This window comes from Heliconius melpomene, chromosome 4 (genome assembly GCF_056956725.1).
Source record: "Heliconius melpomene rosina isolate 202511_hmr_F chromosome 4, ASM5695672v1, whole genome shotgun sequence".
Classification (NCBI taxonomy): domain Eukaryota; kingdom Metazoa; phylum Arthropoda; class Insecta; order Lepidoptera; family Nymphalidae; genus Heliconius; species Heliconius melpomene.
In genome coordinates, this window is record NC_140392.1 from 9,671,556 (window position 1) to 9,697,738 (window position 26,183).

A 26,183-nucleotide genomic window follows, 5' to 3' on the forward strand; every position below is an offset into this window, starting at 1 on the left:
AGAATTATGCTATCAGTAGATGTATTATGTAGTTCCTGGCTGATTAATATAAATTAACTATCTTGTATTCGATAAATTTCTTTAAAAAGAAATAATAGAAGACACCATTTTAGTATTTTTCTTTCCTACGTGTGGAGTAACACTTTAAAAATGTAAAATATATTTAATAGAAGACATTTAAGAGTCATATTATGTAATATATTACAATATCTACCTACTAACTATTTTTTTTTATCTAACTAAAAGACTAAGCTTAATGTTCCCTTAGCTTAGTCAACACGAGAATAAACACATAGTAGTTTCGGTTGTGTCTGTCAGTAATTAGCCGTAACCGAAGAGTTAAATATTATTTTAAATTTTCATATAGATAAAGTTGCGTATTAAGAGGCAGTTTTGCCGCAGGGGCACAAGAGTGTGACTGTAACGCGATGGTTGTGGGTTCGATCCCCCTTCGGGGGAATGAATTATTATTTATTAATATTTTTATTTCTTTGCTCTGACACCAAGGCGTTGAGTTCGACCACTCAAAACTTAAACAAAAAACGACAGAAAGTGGGGAACGGAATGTCTTAACATGTGCCTAACCTGATATGGAATAGAAGAAAATGCACTCAATCTTTTGACCTCTTATTTCGCTGACAGGTGATGAATGGCAAGAAATCTCCTGTGTCAGTAATCAGCATAGGGGTCTCACAAGGGTCTTTTGTTAGTTCTTTTCTCTTGCCTGACTCATTTAATAATAATATATAAATTAAATTATATATATATATATATATAAGAGAAAAGGAAATGATATAGATCATATACACATTTCGTGGTCGAAGTCGCTGTGAAGAGGCACAGGCGTGCGACTGTAAAAGGCACGGTCGTAGGTTCTATTCCCACTTTGAGTGTTGAGTTCCGCTATTAATCACTCAACGCCTCAAGAACCAGGCCTCCTCTGCGAACTGCGTGAAACTAAAAAAATCTTATGTCTATTATTATTTAATACAAATATTAAAATAGTTCTAGGTTTAGTTTAAACTGGGGCAAATAAACAAACAGTTGTATAACAGACAACAAACATACCCTGACGCCATTTATATTTACTTTGTACACTATCATAATTACATTACGTGGCTTTAGAGGATTACTTTTCTAATCTTTAAATTGTTATTTTCTTTTCAAACATGACAGTTGAAGGTTTAGGAGTACAGATAAAATGTTTTTTTATAACATTATTTTATATAACGTAGGGTTCTAGGGAGTGCCACAGCATCTAACTTAAAACAAGAATCAATATATCATTTATGCGACTACGAAGAGTAGGGAACCTAGTGCTTACCAAATCCTTTATTTTTCGTAATTGATTCACGGTGAGAATTCCGTTTTACCTACACTAAGGAAAAATTTAAATATTTAATATTACATACATACTTAACTAAGCATTTAATTAAGTTGAACTTTAGTCCGCGTCCAATCTCTCCTTTTTTAATTACGCATTGGGGATGCTTTCATAATAAATAAAAGTCACCAAAAACTTTTTACAATGACAACTTTATTTAGGTTCATCAAATTACAACAATATAGGTCAGACTTCCAACAACAGTCGCCATTGTATCACACTCAAGTATTATATTACATTTTTAAAACATTTTTTTTATTTTCTAAAGTAAATTAGATTGTGTTGTATTTCGGAAATTAAAATAAATAAACAGTATTTTATATTGCAGTCAAAATTAATAAACTAAACTTTTATTTATTTATATTTTGTTTTTTTTTTCAGTCATATTTGAGTGTGATACAGTCCTTATAGAAACTCCGCAAGAGATTCTAGAAGCTACGCAAATAATATTTATATATTTTAGAGTTAATAATTTCAAATAAGATTTACATTTTGACAGTAAAAATAAGTGATATATCTATTTCTTTTTTTTAAATCATTCTTACATAATAAGGAAAAGACTACATTCATACTAATATTACAATTTATTGAAAATATAATTAGATTTCTATTTTTATTGCCCGTTTTAGTTTATTAATTATCAATAAATGATATTTTTTTGTCTTAAAATATATATACTTTGCTCAGTTTCAATAAAGATCGAATTGATCAATTTAATTTTAGACAATCTCTAAAATTAAAAAAGAATCTAATTATATTATAATACATTTATAATCTATATTCAACAAAAAAAAACAAATTTTGACAGAAATAAATTACAAAAATACAAGTATTAAATACTGAAAAATATAAGCTACTTTGAAAAAATACTCTTTATTTCACACTACAATATTATAATCAACATTTAACCTAACACAATTAATTACAAAATTTTAATAAATATCTATATAAATATATAAGTGAATACGTCTTTCGGATCCTAGATTTATTCATTTCATTGTGCAAATCGTTTTGTTTTAGCAAAATAGTTTAGTAATAAATATTCAATATTTTTTAGCTTCACGCCGTATCCTGCATGTAGCAGGGTAGGTATAGGGAACCTTATGTTAAGACATCTCGTGTTGAGTGACGGATCCCAATGCGGCGCTTTGCCTTGTACTATATATATACTACAGTGATGTATTTGAGGAAACAAACGGTTTTTATGTAACTGTTGTTATGAATTTTATTAAGCACAATCGAAAAATCCAGTTTTATATTTTATACGTCCATTTTTAAAAAGCTAGTAAAATATGGTAATGAATATCAATAGCATACAAAAAACGTATTCATTTTCATAACATTCAAATGAAGGAGTTAGCATATGAGTACAATGTCATTTAGAATAAAGCGAAGAGGTAGACGATGACACACTTAGCTTACGTATAACTTTTTTTTTGATATTCATAAGAATTGTTCATAAGGGCTTCAAGCGTTTCGAATCTTTATGTTATATATGTATAATATATATACTTTATGTACTTAAGCGTAACAATCACCACTATCTAAAATTACAACATTCACAGGTTCAAATTGCGTGTTGGATAATAATATGTCTATAAAATTAAATATAAAGTTACTAAGTTACTGTAATTCTAATATTTTGTCTTTGGTATTTAATAAATAAAATCTTCTAACATTAATAAATAAATTATATTATTCCATGAGATCTACTTAATTAAAGTGCAATTTCTTTAAAAGTGGAATGTGTATAAGAAATACATATGTATATAACAAGTATATTAAAAGGCAAGGGAAGACATTTCAACAAACGGAAAACGCTTATATATTTACAGACTTAGGTATCTAAGTTACCATAAAAAGTTGAGCATAGTACATAAACAATCAAGACAGCCTTTCGTGTACATTTACAATACCTTAAAATTGTGCTTTTACAAGAAGAATAATATTATAATCAAAATATATCGCCATTTAGCTAACGCCACTGATTCAGACTAAATTATTTGTCTAAAAAAACTAAATTCAATTATTTTGGGTTGAATTTAGTTTAGTTTCATTGAGTTAAGTTTTAATTAGTCTAATTTGATTATTGAAATATATTTTTTCCATTTAACCAGTAGCAACACCAGTGACATTAGCTAGTCGATACGAAACAACCGTATTCTCTTATAACTACATATAACAAGTCGGAGCAACATGTAAGTATAATGTGAACAACATCCCACGTCTACCCTCAATACAACCAGAGGTTTAGGGCAAAACTACTAGAATTTTGAGCTTATAATAATTTGTCAATTTCATCTAAAATTTCAACATGAGTAAGATTATTTTAAATAGAATAAAATTCTACATCAGTGGCTTGTTGGTATTATCATAAGATTAATACGTTGATATAATGGGGACGTTGGCAATGTAGCGTCATTGGGGCGTCATTTACTTGGCTTGGCTTTGGAAAATCATTTCAAAAGCCTAGCACTTTGCATCAGCAAAGTCATGGAAATTGAGTCGAGAAGGAACTTCACAAACGTGGACATACACACACATTATTTAAATTATTTTCCCCTTACTTCTTTAACTTTCCATCCGCATAATGCCGACGTCCCCATCACGTGACTTTGCTTAAGTAATAATATTTTTTTTAATAACCGGGGAAATATTTAAAAGTTACTATTTTTATTTTACATAGTTTGTTAGTATGCATGTCAGTCACAGCCTCATCATAATATATTTATAACTCTACATTTTTTTTATATATGGGCAATTTCTAAAACATAATTTTGAATTACATATATAATAATTTCATTCACAATATTTCAACAACATTTACTTGGAATGAAGGAGGAGCAATCGTAACTAAACAATAAACTGAGGAACTCCAAAGTACACAATTATGTATGATTAAAGAAACTTTTTTTACAAAATTATTATTTTTAATAGCTTCACGATGTATCTCGCACATATAGTGGGGTAGGCAATAGGCTTAGGGAAGCTGGGAACCTAGTGTAACATTCCGTTCCCACTTTCTGCCGAATTCAGAAGGCATTGCGTATTGAGTAGCAGAACTCAACGCCGCGCTTATGCCTCGACACCAGAGCGAAGAAATGGAAATATACATTGAAATAAATATTTTATCTCCTCGAGTGGGCATCGCACCCAAAAGAGTCGGTTTTACAGTCACACAAAAAAAAAATTAAACAAAAAAAGAAAGTTAAATATAAAAATAACAAAACATGTTTAATTACGATTGCGCTGTAATGTTTCATGTAATCAATAAGTGATTATTTCTAAACTACAAACATTTGTGTATAGGCTCCTATCAACAATAACACTAACATTAAACGACTTAGAAAAGGACGTAGAAAAGACTTAGACGTTTACTCTCACTTGAAATCACTTTAGGTTACTTTAAATAAGTATGGTTGAGAAATACCTACCTACATATTATATTGAAATAAAACTATTTTTTTTAATGAAAAAATGGCGAATGAATGCTCCATGGCGAAACTGCTCAACAGATTTAGGTAACGTTTGGCACAATGGTAATTTAAAATATATTAAAATATTCGTATATTGTATAATATATTTAGACTCAATAAATAATATAGCTTAGACTGTTAAATTATCTTATAAAAATCAAGTCAAATCATATATTTATTATTTCTGAAAAAAAATCCCTCTATATTATTGAATAAAAATAGTTTTATTTCAATCAACAATTACGTAAATATTATGAATATAATACTTATAGGTACTATGTAAAATTCAGGCGACAATTAATACATTTACTTATTATTATTATGCATTATTTTTTAAATAGATGACATAAGATAATTACCTAATCTATTATTACAGATGAAAAAAAAAAAACAAAATGAAAATTTTATATTTAAATATATAAATGATAGTGATTTATGTTTAATTTTCATCTTATTCTTAAGTAGATAAACTTTATTATATAGCGTTTTTTAAAATATTAATCAGAAGAAAAATATAAATAATAAAAACATCTACTAATTAGTTAATAATTAACTACAATATCAGTTTTTAAATTATTATAATATTGTATCATATTTTCCTTTGATATGTATGTTGTTATTAAAAAAAATTAAAACTCATCGGTTGCTAGTTTTACTATTTGCATTATTATTCTATTATCTGTATCATTTTATATGTCAAAATAAAACATATTTATATATATTATTATTATTGTAAAATAATAAATTAAGGTCCATTACTTTAAAAAATATACTGAGAGGTATATAATAATTCATTTAACGAACGAAGTGTATATCCTATTATACACATGTTTATAATTTGTATTAAATGTCTAAAATATATGGCATCAATCATATTGGTTGTGGTTCCAACGGCCTGTTCAGGTAAAGCTTTGCAACGTATTTGACATAACATAACATTTCTTAACCCCTATTTTCTATTACCTAAATAGCCGAAGGTACCATTACTACGTATTTATATCAAAAATTCAATAATACTTAATAATTTTAATTTTAATACTTCACGAAGATTTTTTTAAGGATAGAAAAAGTCTATAAGTTCATAATTGTTTATAAATTGACGTTGAGCAAAGTTGTGAGGCATATAAAATAGTTGCTAAAGTAATTTTGAAGCATTTTATTAATAACACTTACTTTAAATAGTAACAGTGTATAATATTTTTATTGTTTTTTAAATAATTTTATTTGAAAATCTCGCTTATTTCGCTTTAAAACAGTTAATTACTATTGTAATATAAACCTATATTTGTAAAAGAAAGTTTAGAAATATAATACTGGTTGAAATAATACTGCACGCTTTCTTTTCGGAAATAAAAAAAGACATAAATAAGAGCAATTACATATTAATCGAGAAAAAAGAAAAAATAAATTTTATAATTATTATATTTAAACACACGTGTGTATTTGGATATTATTTTTTAAAAGGAACAAAATAATAAATTCAGTTAAACTAAGCGTACAACATTTTCACCAAGCAAACCAAAAAAAATACAGTCGAATTAATATCCTCCCTTTCTTACAGAAGTCGGTTAAAAAATAAAATTTTGTAAAATCACACATGAATAAGTAAACAAACGTTTATCGGTCTCCTCTCAGCGGCGCGAGGGGCGCGAGGGCGGCGAGCGAGGCGCGGCGGCGGCGCTGCGCGGCGGGCGAGGCGGGCGACGCAGGCAACGGGTGCAGGCCCGCCGCGCCCGTGGAGCCCCGTGGCGCGCGCGGCTCCAGTTCCAGCGACAGCGTGTACTGCCGCTCCTCGGGGATCACCAGCGACCGGTCCAGGAGGAAGTCGCATACCTGTAGAGTATATTGGGATCTGTCTAGAGTTGGCTAATATTTTTAAATCGCTCTCAACTGTGAGAGTGATCTTAACAGCGATCCCGTGATGGCGTTTTCATTCATAGATTATAATTTATGTGACAAGGACCCTGATTTTGAGCTCGGTTCTCATTTACAGTAATGTTTAAAGTATTTTATTTTCTTTGAAGTGGTTCAACGAAATGCGGCACGAATTTTTGCTATCACGCTGTAAACAAATATTTACCTTAGGAATATGGTCAATCTTGTATGGAGTTTGCTGAAAGTTTCTAATCTCCCGAATCACGTGCGCTATCTAAAAATATATATTTTAACATTTGTTACTATAAAAATGATTATTGTTAATTATAATAAGATATATATTAAAAATATTCCTCACCATCCTCATCTTGGAGAAATTGAGAAGTCCATCTGGTGTATGATTCGAAGTGCCTTCTTCTATGAAGGACAGGTCTGACAAATACATGCCTAAGTAAGGGATGCAAGGAGGATCGCATCTGTGTAAAAATATAAAAAAAAACTATAACAATATTTACAATGCTTATTAATAAGTAAAAAAAAATTACAAATAAAAATTTCATTTCTGAATGTATAAACAACTCTTGAAAATATTGCCCTATAAAAATCATTTTCCACCTTTATTTTAAGACAAATTGATGTTTATATTATTAAGAAGAACAACAGACTTACCGATGTAAGGCGTCTCGTAGAACCCGAAATCTGCACTCGGACGATGTGAGTGTTTGCATCTTTTCAATGGTTTGTTTACTCTGTAATGAATTCAGTAGTATTTTTTAACTTCAAGTTGTACTCCGCACACAGCAGGATAGACAGGGGGAGCCTGGGAACCTAGTGTTAAAACACTCTGTTCCACACTTTTCGTCGAATTCTGGTGGAGTGCTGTGTGCTGCGTGTACTGCGTGTTGAGTGTCAGAACTCAACGTCGCGCTTTGACTAGTTACCAGAACGAGGAAATGAAAATATTTAATATTTCATTTGCTCAAGTGTGCATTGGACCGACAATCTGTCGTCTGTCTGTCGCTCCTGTACCACGACTAGCCTCCAATAGTGGATGATATGATTTTTAACATAACTTAAAATACTAAACTTTGAAGCATTAGAATAATTTGAACTTTTACCACAATTCCTATTCTCATAGACATTTCTATCTATCACATATTCTAAATGACACACTTAATTTTCAGACTATAAACTCTATAATTCAATATATATGCAAAAAAATATTACAGTCTTAGACACTTTCTCCCAAGTCTTCTTAAGGCGGTAGATGGAAGTGTTGGACAGCGCGGCGCACACTTGCAGCACGCCGTTGAAGTTATGCAGGCACCGCGCTATGTCCGCGACCGCCGCCCACTTCTCTATGGCTGCTACACGACCTGCAATTATATTAAATGTTGAAATTATATCATGTTAGTAAATAATAAATATCATTGTCGATACCTGTAACGTTACATTAGCATGGTTGCAAATGTACCAATAAATATCTAAAATATCTTCTATAGAAAGATAGATAGATATTGACATTGATTGACAGTAACAATATGACACCTGCTAAAACATATAATTTCTGATTCTCTCATTTTAGAGACTTAGTGTCTTAGAAAGTAGGGAACGGAAGTGTCTTTATTAGAACGGAATATCGTAACACTAGATTGCTAGGCCTCCCCTACTCTTTCCCTCTGCGTACCCTACTATTTGCGGGATATACCGTGAACCTAAAAAAAATTAAGATAATAAAATCATACCAGTCAAAGTATATTTCTTCAATATCTCAGATATAACTAGATTCGAGATATGATTGAAGTGCGCCGTCATCATCAGTATGTGAGGCGCGCGCTCCGCCTTGTCCGCCTTCGTCCACGCCTGCCCCAGGAACTCTCTATGCAAAACACTTTAACATGGATATTCATATCATTTCTAATTTATTTATTTTTCCTTTCTTAAATAAAGAAGCTATTACGTGCGTACTATTGTTTCAGTTACTACTTTATTATCGTTAACATATTAAAATGTTTTTTTTTTATTTTATTGAATATTATTTTTTCCTTTGTTCTTTGTATTTTTTCGTCCGCACTTTTGACGTTAAATATGGATTCACGAGTTAATTACGCTTGATTAGACATATTTTATTTATTTTTATATATTAATCACGTATAGGTATATTAATTTTGATTTATCTTAATCATTAATGTGTTATAATTTTAAAATATAACTTACTCGCTATGTATAGCACTAAATATTTGATAGTCCAAATACGTCATCTGCTCGGCGATCTCAAGAGCTGATAGAGTCTCAACACTTTCTTTTGTCGGTATCTGAAAATGATGTAGTGATTGAATGATTATTATTTACTATTTCTTTTCTTCTGTAGAGATTAGAGACCCATTATGTACTGAGCGATATGTGAATATAGTATTTGGTGGTGGAAAATATCGCTGCAGTTTGTTTAAATAGACCAAAGAACGAACGAAACTAAATTATAAATATATCCCCAAGTGATAATCAAACGCACATTATAAAGGTTATCTCAAAAATAGAGTGGCTTTCAATTATTATGATTAATAAATTATTTAGGTAACAAAATATAAAATATTCTAAATAAATCGCGAAAATCAAAGGTGCTATTAAGAAATAAACATCTAAACTTACTCGAGGTGGTACAAACAAGGCTTCCAAATCCACATTCGTGTCCGGCGCTCTCTCCAACAAACGCACCAACTGTGCCGCAGATTTGTGCTCCACAGGCAACAAGCCTGGACTCGCTTCAATTTCCTTTAGAAAGTCCATAGTGAGCCCCCTGAGGCGGTCGTCCGACCAGAAGTCCGATGAATGCTTGGAGACCCAATGCCTGTAGAAAATGTATATTGTTCTCAAATATAGATTTAAAGGATACAATAATGAAATTTTTAAATACTTATTCATCTAACTGAGTATGTGTTTCTTTAAGACTTTTTTATTATACACAACAAGAGAATTTTTTTCTTGTCTTCTGTCTTTTATGGAAAAGTTCTGGAAAATCTTTTATTTTTTGCAATTCTAAACAATACTATAAATTAATATTAATTCAGACATGAAATGAGTAGCTAGTTATAATTATTACCAGTGAACTAACCTTAAAACATTCAGTACTCTCATCGTAGCAGCGGTTGATATAACAGAGTCCCGTCTGTCTTTTGGTGGTGAAGAAGCAGGGGGAGATCGTGGGTTCGATGATGCAGATGTAGCTACTGCAAAGGCAGCAGCTGCAGTAGACGTACTACTCCTATATAATATACAATTATGTAGTTTTACAAATTTGAACAATTTTGAATATTTTTTTAAACGGACGACAAATTCTTATAAGTATAAAAATATAAAAGGAAATAACACCTGAAAAAGATGCAGTGTGATAGTAGAGAAATGTGAAGACGACACAGGAAAATGCTAATCATGCGATAAGGTAAGATTAACTAAGGAATCAGATAAGAGAAGTTAAAATAGAAAGTAAAAAGAAAGAAGAGATTAGAGAGTATTTTAATGTATATATTATAATTAAATTAGAATTTTGACTTCTTTCTGCTATACTTTCACTAAAAATATTACAAATGTGTGACTAATGTCTATATTTACTGGTGTCTTGTATTACTGCTTACGCGTCATTCTATGCTTATTTGCCTTTCTTTCTAATTGAAGCAAGGCGTTTCTACATACACTTTTTCTACAGGAAAAATCGCTAGTAGGTACTGTCATCTATAGCAAGCCATTAATAGAAAATTGTCTCTAAATTTATCACATTATTAATATTTAGAATAAAAAAGGTCAGTAGAATACATTTATACAATAGGTTGGTAGTCATTTTTAATTTAAATAAAAAGATAAAAGTTTGGTTTCTGATATTTTTGGGCAATTTGGGCAATATTATGTGGATCATAAAGTCTTTCAGTGGATTGGGGAACATAAATTCATATTTTCATTTGATTTTGTTGTCATATTCATTCAGGTCTACATTCCAGATGCGATTAGAAAAAAAATGTACAAGAGGATAAAATTGTAAAATCATCTAATTTAAGCAATCTTTCAAGGTTTCTCTATTCAAGTCTACTAGTCTTGTCTACGTTTACCTCCTCCGCGAACTCACCAAAACAGGTCTTTTCCAAAGCTGTTAAACGAATGCTCATAAATAAATATCATACAAAATCTATAGCCAATTCACAAAACTTTAAAATCTAATTTGTAACTATTCGTATAAATGAAGTTGAAAGAGTCGATAGCATGTTCAGATGTTCAAGAATTTATAATGAAATGGACCACCGTGCAGAAGTTAACTGGTCAATGAATGATTTTCTTTAGATCAAAGATAAAAATGTATTACATGCTACAACACTTATAAATGAGATCCTGTTGTGCATTTGTTATTAGAAAATATGTTTTTGAAATCCTTTTTAAATTGATTTATACCTTCTGTGTGATTGACGGAATGATGTGATGACGACTCCCGCCTTGGGTTGGCTGGTTTCGCGTCGATAGTTCTGATAAAATTATAATTTTTCCTATAAATCCAAAATATACGTAGCTAATTCTATTACCTATTGAGAGACAACCAGTAAATCTACTTATATTTATGATAAATCCTCTAAAATACTAAAACTTTCTAAATAATAATTAAATAATATTTAAAATTAAACATACCTGAATTTGGGATATTTGAGACGTGACCGAAGTCCGTGGCTCAGAGCCTCCCCAGTAGCGACGCCTTTCACTGTTTATTGACGAATTTGTGCATCGCCTTTCACTAAGGATACGAAAATAATTTTTAAGTTATATGACTAAAAGTCTTTCAAGGAGATATTTATTTACAAAATACATATACTTTTTAAAAGTTCTTTATCTTACATGTTAAGCATTTCACGAATAGTTAAATAAATGGACCACATTGATAAATACTTATCAAATTAAAACACTCAAACAAAATATACAGGTACCCACAGGTACAGGTTATATACCTCACAGACCGTCTCGGCAGCGACCTCGCAAGTGTGTCGGAGGCGCGTCTCGGCTCCGCGGTCTCGTTGGTGGTCTCGCGCGCGCCCTCAGAGCGCCGCCGCGCCTCCTGCGCCGATATGCCCGCCGGGTGCAGGCGGCGGGGACTCTCAGACATCGTGCGTACTCGCTACAAATAGATTAATACGCTTTAAACACTATACACGGTAGGCAGATCGAAACTGAGAATCTAGTGTTAGGACACTCCGTTCCGATCAATACATTTTCTTCGTTCCCGACTTTCTGCCTCATAGTTTCTCCTCCACCGTCATTATCTTGTTCTTTTTGATCACAAAAAGGAACAAGAATATCAAAGCTCAAACGTTATTCAAACGCAATGAACCTGATAATGGTTTAAAAATTGTACTCACATTACAAACTTCGGAAAAACGTTGCGATATTTTGAATTTATCGTCTATTTTGTATTTCGGTTTTTCTTTTTCTTTAATTTCCTCCTTATATTTTATATCTTCGTCGCTTTGATCCACTAGTTCTATACTTTCGTCCTTAGTTATAGTTTTTGGTGTGTCTTTGGTCGGTGATTTTTCTTTTTTAGTAGTGGGTTCCACTGGACTTGATTTCTTTGGACTGCCTACTAGTGTTACTGAGCTTTGCGCTCCAGGAGAAGATGGTGATGGCCCTTATATGAAATGAAAGTATGTTTTAGAAGCAGCAAAAATAATAACGCCATCTAGACCCAACAATTAATGTTCGTAGAAATATTTACATTGTATAATTTTATTTTATTTGGTTCAATCTAATTATAGGAAGGATCACAAAATTTAAGATGGGGTATTTGTGAATATAATTAGTAATTGATTTTTTTTATTGTACTATTAACATAGGTAGAAAAGAAATCGAAGAGAATGAACATACTTTTACCTTTAAGAGTTTCATTGCTTGAAGAAGTCGCCATTATTTTCGGTATTTGTAAATGACTTGTATCCTCTTCTTGCTAAAAATAAACATGAGATTTTTTTTTATTATAAACATATAAATAAAAATAAAATTTCTAGCTATTTAGTACTAACTTTAGCAACCATTGAAGTTCGTCGTGAAGGTGCCATTAAATAAGGTGATAGCTTATCATCTTCTTCACCTAAAATAAGAGATTTTAAGTCATTATATTATTAATAAATAATTTATAATAACAATAAGACGAAATTATGAAATTCATTTTCATTTAATGATAGGGATGGGACGCCGTCATTGTTAAACGATTATATAAATTTATTATATGTACATTGGTAAAACAAATCCATGAGTTTACTTTAATTTTAATGACATTACTTTTTCGTGATCCTTTCCAAAATCGTGACTGCCAATCTCTCTCGCTGTATTCCGATCCATATCCTATAACAAAATATTTGTGTACAAAAAATGAATTGAACTAAAAAAAACACTAATTTTCTTTATAAATAGAATACAATAGGAACCAAAAACCAATTAAGCAATATGAATAGATGAGGTAGAGGTCCAATATTTAATTGGACCTATACGCAGAATCTTTTAAAAGCTGACAGCATGTTGTCCTACAACCTTACTGATAATATAAATATTTTTAGATAACTGTCATAAATATTTAGTTTTCATAAAATGTTTGAAGGTACAAATACTGGCTACGTGATGTATCCCTTATCGTTCAAAGAAATTATTATAATTACAAACCATAGTGTGGCCGCCATTTAACATCTAACGTCTCTAAAATAAACAAATAAACGAAGTAAAAAACTAAATGTCGTTTTGTATGTATTTCTAAATATTACCGTTTGTTGTACACAAACCTAGAAATATTTTGTTATTACAAGTAAATACCTGAAACAGTACTAGCAGCGCTGGTTTTCCTTGCCGAGCTTTCAATAGGAGGCGCCAACTCCATGTCCTGCTGTGATTGCTCATAGAACACCTGCTGTAGAGCCTCCAACACTGTCACTCCATCCGTGAACACTCGATACGTTAAAAGAAAGGTATTGAGGAAATCCACTGATAAGAAACGGAGATCTGAAAAGTGAATTCTTGAATAATATTAAGAGATATTTGTCATTTGGATGGTAAAAAATATCGAAGATACTGGAGGAAGGTCACGTAAAAAGCATGACGGCCCCCGGAGAACATGTATGAAGAGGTTGATGACACTGGACTAGGCGAAAGAGGTATTATTTGGTCCATTCTCTCTGACTACACCGCTAGGGATACAGCGTGAAGCTAAATTAAATTAAGTTAACATAATTATAACTTACCAGTCAAACGTTGCAACAAACGCTGTGGCGTAGCAGATCGTATTTGAGGGACTTTACAAGAATTCAAAGTTCTACTAAATCTGATGTCTACATCATCTGTAAAGAGTGCGCGATCTGATCTGCACGCGGGTAGAGAAGCAGAAGACGCGCCGCAAGAGCCGCAAGCCCGTAGAAGTTCTGTAAGCGCCGCGCTCTCCATACATTGTGCTAGTTCACTCGTCCATCCCGCTTTCTCTTCCATTGTTGCTGCGACTGTTGATTTTAAAAGATAGCTATTATTTAAGTTATATTTTTTGTATAAGTAACATTCATAATCTTCATGTCCTTTCTGACATTTAAAGAATATGTTAAAAAAACATTAGCTATCAACGCTAACGTAAGAAAATAAGGAGTTGTCTATCGCCCAATATTAATAATGTATCTCCTATCTCCAGTTAACGTCTATCTCGTACTGTCCGACATGTCTATCCAATCACTAACCTGCATGCCTACCTCCATCTCTGTCTATTTCAATCTATGGTAGCAATTTTTGGATTAGGATTGGTTATTAACATTGGGCGTAAATCAAATGTTAAAATTATGATCCGAGATTTTTTTGCATTTTTAAGAATATTATTATTAACAGAATATAATACCTAAATGAGCACAGATCTGTTCGCCTTTGACCTCAACGAGTATCTTGAAATCTTTATTCTGATAGATTTCCGCGCTGGGAGAATTGCATGTTGGTTTGGAATCTATAAAATTGAAAATATCCTATTAATTTAAAACATAAAAATAAAAATTATAAAATAAATTAAAGTACTCTATAAGAGCAGATCATCCAAGGAAACGTGAGGTAGTGTTACGTCTGACTGTCACGACGATATGAAAGACAAATGAAAAAAAAAAGATTTAATGGATGAATTTGCCCACCCTGCCATGTCTGGGATACAGCGTGAAGTTTTTATTTATTTTATTTTTGAATTGATAGAGTCACAGATAAAGATTCATAAGACGTGTTATTTCACTAGTCCCTATTGAAAGAAAAGGTATTTATATAGTATATTATTTATTGGAATTCCAAGTACTTTAAATTGTAATTTTACTATAAGTTAGCCAAAATTACACAAGGGCTTGTAAAATATACATATTACCATCCTCCTCGCGGTTCGACGGGTCCTCTATAAGCAGAGCATCGTGTAACGGTAGCCTCCCGTTTGAGGGTAGATGCAGCCTCCCGCCCGCCGCCCGGGTGGTCAGGAGGAGATGGTTGCTAAAGAGGAAGGCCTGACGCGCTTGGAGGTTAGCGCGGCGGCCCTTGCCTACTACTTGGGATAGTGTTCCTGGCGATATAGTAATAAGCATGAATTTCTAAAATGTTTATTAATTAATATAACAATAAATAACTATTTAATCATCAAAAGGATTGCAAATGCAAATATATAACCAATGAGTACTGATATTAAATATTGCATAAAATAGTCTAATTCATTAGTGAATCGTTTCCTCAAGGGATATTTTCTTTGTTATAATTAGCTCCATTCTGGTTAGGCAGCTTGGGGATAAGTGTATTACATCTGTGCCTATATTTAAATTTATTCGAAAGGTCCATAACCAACCAGGCGGTACAATAACTGTCAATTTTGGAGTACTATGCTTACGTAAGTCAACCTAGTCTAACATTGTTGTAACACATGGTTTAAATAAAAGATAATAAATATAAAACAAGTGCCCGACGGCATGTGGGCCCTTGGTAGATTTATGACTCCGAGAGAAAGTCCTTTAAATGCATTACGAGAACCCTGCTGCACATGTTGGGGCACATGAACATTTGGATGTCGATGACAATAGGCTCGCTGATTTCCGACTTCGAGGAAATTTCTAATAATAACTCCCTGAGAAACAAAGCATCGTGGGAAACGAGCCAAAGGGGTGGGGACACCCGAATTTGTATTAAAGCCGACTAACCTCAGGGATAAGGCGGATCAGCCTGACTGTTACCTGCTTAGGATCAAGTACTCATCACTACCCGAAGAAGACCGGACCGAAGCAAGCTCACCCGAACCCGAGGACCACACCAAGAAGCTCTCACCTTATTTGTGACCAAATAAGGAGGAACTTCGCCCGCACTGGCCTGTGCGGAGGGGAACCCCTTCCCCTTGGACTCCCTGCCCGGACCGAGATGGGCAGAAGGGTTGTGAGGACAGTCAACTGCTGCTGCCTCCCGTGCTCATAGGAATGAGCACCCACCAGCCGCCGTCCCCTACTGCGGCCGCAGACACCGCCGCAACCAGCGGCACCCGGCCCCCGCGCTCCACTGCGCTGTACGGCGTACCCGTGCAGGCAATGGACCATGGGACCACGTCGAGGGAGCCCTCTCTCTCCGCGGCGCAACCTGGCGCGCCGTGCCTCGCGGGATCGACGCCCGCACCAGCCGCCTCGCCTTCCCCAGGCCAGGCACCCAGGGCCTCGCGCAGCACCCACCGACACCAGGAGCTGAAGAAGCGCTCCCCCTCCGCGCCCTCCAGGGTGCTGGACAATACCATGTCCCCGCAATCTTCACTGAACAGGGACATGGTAGTTTTGGCGGAACTCAAGCACAATGGCGCGCTGAGTCGGGAGCTGATGGAACACATGGCCGTGTTCCTAAACGACCGTGCTCGAGCGTTGGACCAGACGCAGTCGCAGCCCATGTACCTGACACCGGTGCGCCGTCAACGCACTGCAGAGTACGAAATCCCAGGCACTGGAAAGCGCCACTGCCCGGTGACCATCCAGGCCAGCCGGCCTGAATCAAGAAAACGCCCAGAGGGAGGCAGGGTCGGCAAGGACATGCCACTCCTCGTTCCTCCAACTACAGTTGCTTCCACGTCGGACCAGGCATCGGGTACCGTAACCACAGCGACCACCACTTCGAGCTCAACGTTCGCCGACGCGCTCCGGGCACCTGGCCCAAGCCGGGTGACACAGGATGCGCCAACCACTGCGACCTCTGTAACACCCAAGCCGCGCTATCCCCCGCTGATAGTGGAGAATATGCCAAATTGGGCGACTCATTTCCGGTCGCTCCACAACAAATTGGGACAAGCACCTAACGCGCGCCCCTTCGGTAGAGGGGTGCGTTTTTCACCCAGCTCGGAGAATGAGTACCGTGTAATACAGCGGTACCTCTCCGAGCTCGAGAAGAGCGAGGCCATATCCTGGTTCTCCTATGCCCTCCCGGCGGAGAAAAGCAAGAAGGTAGCCATCAGGGGGCTACCCGTCACTACTACCCCGGAAGAAATAACCGATGCCCTGGCGGATCTCGGCTTCACTGCCGAATACGTGCGTCCAATTAAAGCGAGGAAGGGGAGGCCCGGGTGCATCTTCCTCGCCATCCTGACGAACACCCCGGACCTGATACCTGGCATCTACAGCGTGACGGAGTTGTTATTCATGCCAGGTATCAAAATAGAAGCCTGGAGGAGCAAGAGGGGCCCGGCGCAGTGTCACCGCTGCCAGGCATTCCGGCACTCCAGCCACGGGTGCCACCGGCGGCTGGCTTGCGTGAGGTGCGGCGAAGAGTACCTCGCGCGCGATTGCCCGAGGCCCCTCGATATTCCCGCCACGTGCGCCAACTGTGGCGGCGCCCATCCCGCCAACTTCTCAGCCTGCCCCCAATACAAGAGGGAGCTCCAGAACAAGAGGGCGGGCACAGTCGCCCTCACGAAAGAAGATTCCACCCGCAAACCCAGGACCTCAGCTCCCTTAGTCTCCTCCAACACGGTCGGAGCGGAGAACGCAGCCGCCACTCTCATGGCCCCGCCAATCCCGCTACGGAGAAGGGTGGCAGAAGACTCAAGAAAAGGGGAGGGAAGAGGGCAAAGAGACAAAAAGCCAGCGAGCCCCTCCCTCCCCTCGCTGCCTCCTTGAAGACTACAGCCGCGGCCCCTGATGCCGCGCCTAGAACCACATCGGCCACATCCCGCCAGCCGACGCACGCTATCATCGTCAGGGCCATCGACACCCTCAAGGAAGTTCTCATTGCCTTGCAGGAGGGTCGTGACCCTGTCCAATGCGTGCTAAGCGGGATGAGCAACCTTCTCCTTCACGCCTGAGGCCCCCCACGTACTCTATTGGAACGCCGCAGGACTCCGCCGTCGCCTGCCCTTTCTCCGACACCTTCTACGCGACAACAGCGTTGACGTCGCGTTGATCAACGAGACGCACCTCCACCCAGCGCTCCCCTCCAACTTGCCGGGGTATCACGTCCTGCGGTTGGATGCGCCGGCAGAAAATCCATGGCGCGGGCTGCTGGTAGCCGTCCGCCGCAACCTCGTGTTCCACCAGCTGCCCAACCTCGACGCCCAGTCGTTCCAGTCTCTGGGCGTCGAGGTGCACATCGGCTTCAAAGCCATACGGATGTACGCCATTTACCGCCCCGGCGGAAACAACCGCCTACGAGTCAGCGAGGTGCACCAGTTGCTCGGTAGTTCCATCCCCACACTCGCGGCCGGGGATTGGAACGCCAAGCACCCCGCATGGAGGTGCTGGACGACCTGCATCACCGGATGCCGCCTGCACCAAGATTCCATCCGCCATCGTTACGAAGTAGTGAGTCCCGACGAGCCGACACACTACTCCCACGCCAGCACTCACCAGCCCACCACCATTGACCTGGTAGTGCACAGAGGGCTTGACGCGATGGACATTGAGACCCTCCCAGATGCCTTCGGATCCGACCACCAGCCTGTCCTAGTTACACTCAGGGGCAGGCTGACATTGGCCAGCGGCCCGCCACCCGGACGGCGGATCTCCTGGGTGCGGTTCGAAGCCAACATGGAAGAGCAGCTTCAGCACCTAACGCCTCCCATCTCTGAGCCAATCGTTGACTCTGCGGACATCGACCGGCTCGAGGCTAGGCTCACCGGGACTATACAGCAAGCGATGGAGGAAGCTTCAACGGCCGCCACACCCCGCACTCTGCCTCCCATCCCTGCACGCGTCCGCGCCCTCATCGTGCGGAAGAGGAGGGTACACTCTGAGTGGCAACAAACCAGGGACCCAGCAGTGAAAACCCGGCTCAATCGCCTCGTAGAGCGCGTACGGAAAGCGCTCGTCGACGTTGGTGCCGACGCGTGGGAGCGCCGGATTGAGGAGGCTGACGAGGACCAGCCCTCCCTCAACCGTCTGTGTCGCCAACTCACCAAGAAGAAGCCCGCTACTCATCCCTTGGTGCACCCTGACGGCTCTCTCCGGTACTCCGCGGAGGAGAGAGCAGAGATACTGGTGGAACACTTAGCAGCCACATTCCAACCAAATGCCAGCAAACGACCCGCCCACCATGCGCGGATGGAGGCTGACGTCGCCCGCATTTTGGCCAACACAGAGCGACCACTCCCTGCACCTCCGTTCTTCACGCCTGAACTCGTCGCGAAAACGGTGAAGAAGCTAAAGCTGAAGAAGGCCCCAGGCTTGGATGGCGTTACAAATAGCGCTCTACGCCACCTACCCCGCAAATTCATCGCCGCCCTGACCAGGCTCTTCAACGCCATTCTGCGCCTGGGATACTTCCCCCGGGCGTGGAAAGAGGGCCTGGTCATTATGCTGCCCAAGGCAAGGAAGAACCCCCGCATCGCAGACAGCTACCGGCCCATAACCCTCCTCAGTGCGGTGGCCAAACTGTTCGAGAAGCTGCTACTACCGCTTCTCCAGGCGCACTTCTACCCGCGCAACGAACAGTTTGGCTTCCGTAGCGGGCACTCCACCACTCTTCAGGTAGCCAGAGTGGTGCATTACGCGACCACAACGTTCAACAGGAAGGAGAGTGCCACAGCAGCCTTCCTCGATGTGTCGCGCGCGTTTGATCGCGTGTGGCATCCGGGGCTGCTGTATAAAGTGCTGAACGCGGGCATCCCCCACTACGTCGCGCAGATCCTGGCCGATTATCTCCACGGCAGGACCTTCAGGGTAAGGGTGGAGAGTGTGAGGTCATCCAGCCACCCAATAGCCGCCGGAGTTCCACAGGGCAGCATTCTTTCACCAGCCCTCTACGCCTTGTACACCGACGACATCCCCATCCAACAGGACACAACGCTGGCACTTTATGCCGACGACATCGCCCTGTTTACGAAGTCGCTCAACCCCAAACATGCAGCCGTGAAGCTACAGCGCGCCCTCGACCTGCTGCCGGACTGGCTGGTGGAGTGGAGGCTCGAGCTGAACATCGCGAAAACCCAAGCGATCAGCTTTGATACCCGGAGACAGCCTCCTCCGCTGATCCTGCAGGGCCAGCAGGTCCCCTGGAGCAGCCGAGCAACCTACCTGGGGGTTGTGATAGACAGGAGACTCAACATGACAGGGCATGTCAAGAAAGCGGCCACCGCAGCGAGAACCGCGCTGATCCTGTTGCGCCCGCTATTCCAATCAAGATTGCCATTAAGAACAAAGTTGTCGTTGTACAAGGCGTATGTCAGGCCTCACTTGACGTACGCTAGCCCGGCGTGGTACGCCCTCGTCAGCGCGAACCAAAGAAGAATCCTGCAGGTGGTCCAGAACCTCGCCTTACGGCGAGTGACCCAGGCACCATATTATGTTCGCAACTCAACACTCCACAAAGACCTCAAAATGGAAAGCCTGGAGGCTCACATCGGCCGGCTCGCGTCTAACGCATTCCGCCGTGCCGATGCATCGGACCATCTGCATCTTCGTAGCATCGCGCCACTCCACTCCCGACCGCCAGACGAGAGAAGAGGCCTGCCGAGGGATATTATCCCCCCCTCTCCCACCGTTTCCGATTCCTGAGCAGTCACCTCGGTCGCTGGTCGCCTAAGCTGGGCCTCTCGCGGGTAACCGCGAGTCTCACCTGGCTGGGTTGACCGCCCAGGTGGCATATGCTCATCCCCCCTCACCCTGCCTCCTCTGCACTGTGCCTGCCCTGGCAGACACAACTCTACCGGGCCTAGTGCCCATCACAATGACGCGGTCATAGTAATGGCCGCCGCCAGAAACCACGGCGAGAGGGCATCCGCCCAGCTGCCGTTTCCCAGCGCCATGGCGCTGGAGGAAAGAGATTCAGGATTCAGGATAAGGCGGATTCCACTACCAGCACTCTTATAGTTAATAACTAATTTTAATAAAAATTGTATTTTATTTTAATAAAATAGTTTTAAAACAAAAGTTTAAGATATTTTTACTCGTAATTTTGCAAACAGCTATCATTAAAATTTTTGTACTAAAATCAACTTACCTTGTCGAATAAATACTTGATTGACGTCCAGAAGAATGTCACATCCCTCTATGATCATACGTTCAACCGCCAAGTTCTTCCTCAAGTTTTCTGTTTCGCTCACCTTTTAATAAAAAAATTTTAATTGAGTCCAATCCAATAATAATAAAAAAAAATAGTTTCAAAATGATTGTGAAATGTTTCAATATTACTATATGTTAATTCCATCATTTCTAAAATCTGTAACTTACAAAATATTTGATGATTTATTAATTCACAACCCATTTCATAAACAATCCCTTTTATACATCAAGATTAGCTTCATCCGCCTGAAACAATTACAATACAAAAATATTAGCAAATGTAATTTTAGGTAAGCCAATACCTCATCGTGCATCTGCCGTGATAGTTCCTCGAGCTGCGCGCGTGCGTGCTGCAGGCTGCGGCGCTCCACGTGGTCGTGCGGTGTGTGCGCGAGCAGTTCGTGTAGGGTTATTATGTAGCGCGGTATCTGTGGGGAGAGGAATTAGATTATGAAATAATAGATAGCTTTTTTACTAACTTTTTTTAGTAACTCTGCTTTCTATTTTTTTATATGAGATAGAAACAAGTCGAACACAGAAACCACCCATAGAAAATAAATTAAAACATCCTCTGAGATTGGACCCACAATCTTCCCGTTTATTAAAACACATACTTTATTAATTTCAATTATAGTTTCCAAATAAAATTTACTGGGGACCTAAATGCCGACCACAAATTATTAATATTAATTTAATATACACATTATTTGAATACTACTATAATTACTAACCTGATGCATAGGATAAGTAAGAAAAGTCTCCAAGGATCGTCCCTGGCAAGCTGGCTTGCTTTCCAACCTCGCGAGCAGTTGTGTAAACGGCTGACTCTGCTTACACTCGGTGAGGACTTGCAGGGAGTAGTGGTGGTTCCGGACGTACTCCTGGTAGATGGTCAGCATTGGCAGCAACATGTCGAATAGATCTCCTGTATGGAAGAATACCTAAGTTTTGCGGTCTTTTGTTGTTGGACTAAATATTGGTGTTTGTAAATACTAGCAATTGGAATTTATGATATTTTATATTTTCAGGCAAATTAAATAAGATAGTAAGATGATCCTATTGTTATTACTGAGAGTACATAAAATAGTTGTCATGTTTATGCGATTTCAGCTCATGTCTCTTTGTCAGGGACATAATAAAAAATAATTATCTATGAATGAATATATAATTTTTGTTAAAATAACTGTTAGACTAAAAATGTAAATTAATCTTTATTTTCACTTTTCTTTTTTTTTGTGGATACTAAAAGGAAATGAAATCTTATGAAATAAATGTATTATTTTAAGGCAAATAATAAATATTTAAACTTATATTTATAATCACCTAGAACGAGTGTAGGCCAGGACTCCATCCTCGACGTGAGACCCTTAAAGAAGATCTGATGAAGGAATAACACGGTCTCGCTGTTCAGAAATATAGAATTGACATCCTCGTGGGTACACGGCGGTTTCTTCGAACTGGCCGCCATTTTGAAAGGTCGAAGGTAGCATGTTACCTAAAATGTTACTTTAGTTATAAAGTCGCTACTTTACATATTAATAAATTAATTGATCGATTAATCGATTGGAAACACGTTGCCTCAGATTATACGAAAAATTAACCTCTTACCAAAATTTCCATTTGCTCCAGGTATTCTTCTTCTGCTTCAACCATTTTAAAAACAAGACTGAAACAAAACATTTTTGTTGATTTAAAAGCTATTAATTAATGTACAATGTGCAATGAAATTATTTAAAGAAATTGATGTTTCGACACTGTTTTAATTTAAAAAGAAATTACTACAACTGGAATTTCCAATTTCCAAAAAGTTTTGGAAGAATCAGATCCCATAAATCGTTAAAGTACTGTCTCTGTTTTTGTAATCAGAGTTTGTAGAACGTTTATCCGAACTTGGATATAGTCGTCGCTGTAACTTTGACGTAGACTTGATATTTTCGCACTAACCTGTTTCTCTTTCTCATACTCTCTGCGTGTGGACTCTTGATATACTGCTCAACTATTTGCTTCCAGCGTCGTCTGCACAGCCAGCCTCGGAAAAAGCTCTAAAATATATCAAAAATAATGTCAATAATATAAAAATATTATCTTACGAGAAAAATATTTCTTTCCTCTCAATTCTATTATGAAATAATGTTTAGTCCGAATCAACTCTCATCTCACACAAAATGAAGGGGCCGAAAATAGATGAAGTTTTCTAACACGTAGCTTCTCTATATCTAAAAGATAAAACACTAGACAGAAACTTTATTCTCAACTTTGACGCCCATGACTGCCCTCATACGAGTAGGTACGTATAATGTAAAAACATTCTAAATCAGCTTCACGTTGTTTCCCGCACACAGAAGGGAATCTAGTGTTAAGACACTCCGTTCTCCACTTTCTGCCGAATTCTAGAGGCATTGCGTGTTGAGTGGCAGAACTCTACTGCGCTTTGCCTCGACACCAGAGCGAAGAAATGGAAATATTTCACTTCCTCGAGTGAGGATCGAATCCGCAATCATCGCGTTACAGTCACACCCTTTTGCCGCTGCGCTACGACGGCCTTGTAGAAACATTCTAAATGGGAATTAAACTCACAAACATCGCGTGTAGTCAATCACCACTGCGCCTATAATATATTTCAATAATGGACCATCCCATATAAAGTGAACGTAGTTAAAAATACTTTTTACCTGAACTTTTTTAATCTTCCTCAACTCAATGGGGTCGATGTCGTCGGAGTCGGTGGGCGAGAGGCTGGTAGTGGATGCCGTGCGAGTGGCTGGCTCGTGTTCCCTTTTGTACGCGCATAGCTGGGAAAGTTTGTGAAGTTTGATATATTTTATGAGTTTTTTAAGTTTTAGTTGACATGAAAAAGGAAAAAATATATCTGTATAGAAATATAATCTATACTAATATATTAAGGAAGAATTAAAGAATTCGTTTGGATACGCGCTGATCTCAGGAACTGCTAGCTCGAATTTAAAAAAATGTATTAGATAATCGATTGACACAACTTGAAGTTACTAAAAAAAAAGCAATTACGCTATATAAAAAAAAATTACGCTATACGAGTATATATGTGAAAGACAGTGCTTTTATTCGTACCTCAGTCCTAAGTTTCTTCACTTCGCAAGCCAGCTCATCGCACTGCTGCGCGTACTGCCACCGCGACGTCCTCTCGCTCTCGACCACTTGCAACAGATGTAACTGCTTCTGTTCTAATTCCTCCTTTTGTAGTAGCAGTTTGTTGAAACTTTAAAGAGTTTTGAGTTATTAATTGCAAAGTATTTAAATATACATTAAATATTTGATAAGAAGTAAAGAAACGATTGTAATTGGTTTAAATTTAAAAATATATCAAATATGTATCTGTGGAGCGGAGAGACATCTGCAATCGCAATGATTGTAGGTTTGGTTCCCTCTCGAGGAAGATCTTCCATTCAGCATGCAGTGTTCCGAAATCATGCGGAGAAAGGAGTATTTAATACTAATTATGCAGTATTCTTACATCCAGCACGGCTTTAAGTATGTAAATTTCCAAAGACATAAGAGATTATAGATAAGTCACGAAAGTTATTACTCTCAAAGAGTTATTACCTACGTAGTATATACCTCTTATGACAGTTTTTTTTCAACTATATCTATAGCGTGTTGTTGAGTGGCGGAATTCAACGCCGCGCTTTGCATCGACACCAGAGCGAAGAAATGACAATATATAAACAACCATTCCGAAAAATTTACATGAAAATTTCAGTAACGGCAGCAGCCATCTAATGGAACATTTAAGGAGATTCTGTTGATTAAATTTGCCAAGAAATTCACAGTAGCTGTTTATAACGGAGATAATCTTTGAAATATAATAACAAGATACAGCGACACAGCATCTGAGTGTAAACGCGTGTATATTATGTTCCCTTTACTTAAATAATATACACAAAACAGTTTAAATAATTATTATTTCATAATAGTACACATCACAATAAGCAAAATTCATCGGTCAGTGAAATCCTAGTGCGGCTATTGCCCAGATGAGTCCGGGCAAACATGAAATCAGACAGACAGACCAAAGTTTTATACATCTAAAAAATATTATTTCCATTTCGTTATATTTCGCCACTCAAAACACATAATTTCTACTTTTGGGAATATTTTTGTTAATAATAATATAAAACATATACACGAATTCCTTATTGCGCACTTCGGCTTTCATTATCTTCTTGAAAAGTGAAGAAAATTTGAAAGTAACCTACCACTTCCTTCTCCCTTGTACTTCAAAAAATAAGAAGACCGCAGCGAACATTTTACCTATTTATCACTAAAAACCCATTCTCATAAAACCCTTTAGAAATTCAAAACAAAACTTCATAAACCGAGCTTTTATTGAAAATTTCACAATGAAAAGCATCCAACATAAATAGTAGATATAAACAAAAACAATTGTTTAAAACTCTACCTATAGGTCGTTAGATAGCGGTTACGTTAATAATACACCGCCTTTCCGGAATCTAAAGTTAAGGCGGCAACTTACGTAAGAATAAGTTTTGTTACCCAACGGGAAGTTTAGAATATCTTCTCGTTTATGATCTTAAAGCTTTAATAATTCAGGATAACAGAGGCGGGCGGAGCTCGCAAATGTCAGTGCGTCCTCGACCCGGCTGCCATGGCAACCCTCTCAAATGACGCACACCCAGGTATATCGGGCCAGAGGAATTTAAGGATGTTTTCACATGGAAATGTTCGTTGCTTTTGTTTCTTTATAATGATAAATAATAGATTAATATTAAACAGGCAATACCTTCAGAATTCGGCGGAAAGTGGGGAACGGAGTAGCTGATTTTTTTTATTATAAATATATGCCAATAATCCATTAATTACCTCGACACCAGAGCGAAGAAATAAAAATATAAATTTAACTAAATACTTCATTTGCTTGAG

General features: G+C 38.2%; 1 protein-coding gene across 1 annotated transcript in view; it reads right to left on the reverse strand.

The window, feature by feature from the left end:
* Positions 1–1,517: 1,517 nt before the first annotated feature.
* Positions 1,518–26,183, reverse strand: part of LOC146539708 (ras-specific guanine nucleotide-releasing factor 1-like) — a 35,915-nt gene continuing 11,249 nt past the window's right edge. The window contains exons 6-34 of the mRNA XM_085208239.1: positions 24,354–24,501; positions 23,939–24,058; positions 23,211–23,308; positions 22,875–22,932; positions 22,590–22,761; positions 21,998–22,191; positions 21,569–21,694; positions 21,205–21,307; positions 15,131–15,319; positions 14,630–14,731; positions 13,995–14,246; positions 13,570–13,755; positions 13,045–13,107; positions 12,786–12,853; positions 12,637–12,709; positions 12,126–12,394; positions 11,718–11,884; positions 11,404–11,506; positions 11,173–11,243; positions 10,853–10,873; positions 9,848–9,997; positions 9,385–9,583; positions 8,953–9,050; positions 8,481–8,614; positions 7,963–8,111; positions 7,405–7,484; positions 7,094–7,211; positions 6,941–7,009; positions 1,518–6,693 (exon numbers count right to left, since the gene is read on the reverse strand). Of these exons, the coding sequence (XP_085064365.1) occupies positions 6,478–6,693; positions 6,941–7,009; positions 7,094–7,211; positions 7,405–7,484; positions 7,963–8,111; positions 8,481–8,614; positions 8,953–9,050; positions 9,385–9,583; positions 9,848–9,997; positions 10,853–10,873; positions 11,173–11,243; positions 11,404–11,506; positions 11,718–11,884; positions 12,126–12,394; positions 12,637–12,709; positions 12,786–12,853; positions 13,045–13,107; positions 13,570–13,755; positions 13,995–14,246; positions 14,630–14,731; positions 15,131–15,319; positions 21,205–21,307; positions 21,569–21,694; positions 21,998–22,191; positions 22,590–22,761; positions 22,875–22,932; positions 23,211–23,308; positions 23,939–24,058; positions 24,354–24,501 (3,796 nt within the window). The 3' untranslated portion in view covers positions 1,518–6,477. The remainder of the gene's footprint in view (positions 6,694–6,940; positions 7,010–7,093; positions 7,212–7,404; positions 7,485–7,962; positions 8,112–8,480; positions 8,615–8,952; positions 9,051–9,384; positions 9,584–9,847; positions 9,998–10,852; positions 10,874–11,172; positions 11,244–11,403; positions 11,507–11,717; positions 11,885–12,125; positions 12,395–12,636; positions 12,710–12,785; positions 12,854–13,044; positions 13,108–13,569; positions 13,756–13,994; positions 14,247–14,629; positions 14,732–15,130; positions 15,320–21,204; positions 21,308–21,568; positions 21,695–21,997; positions 22,192–22,589; positions 22,762–22,874; positions 22,933–23,210; positions 23,309–23,938; positions 24,059–24,353; positions 24,502–26,183) is intronic.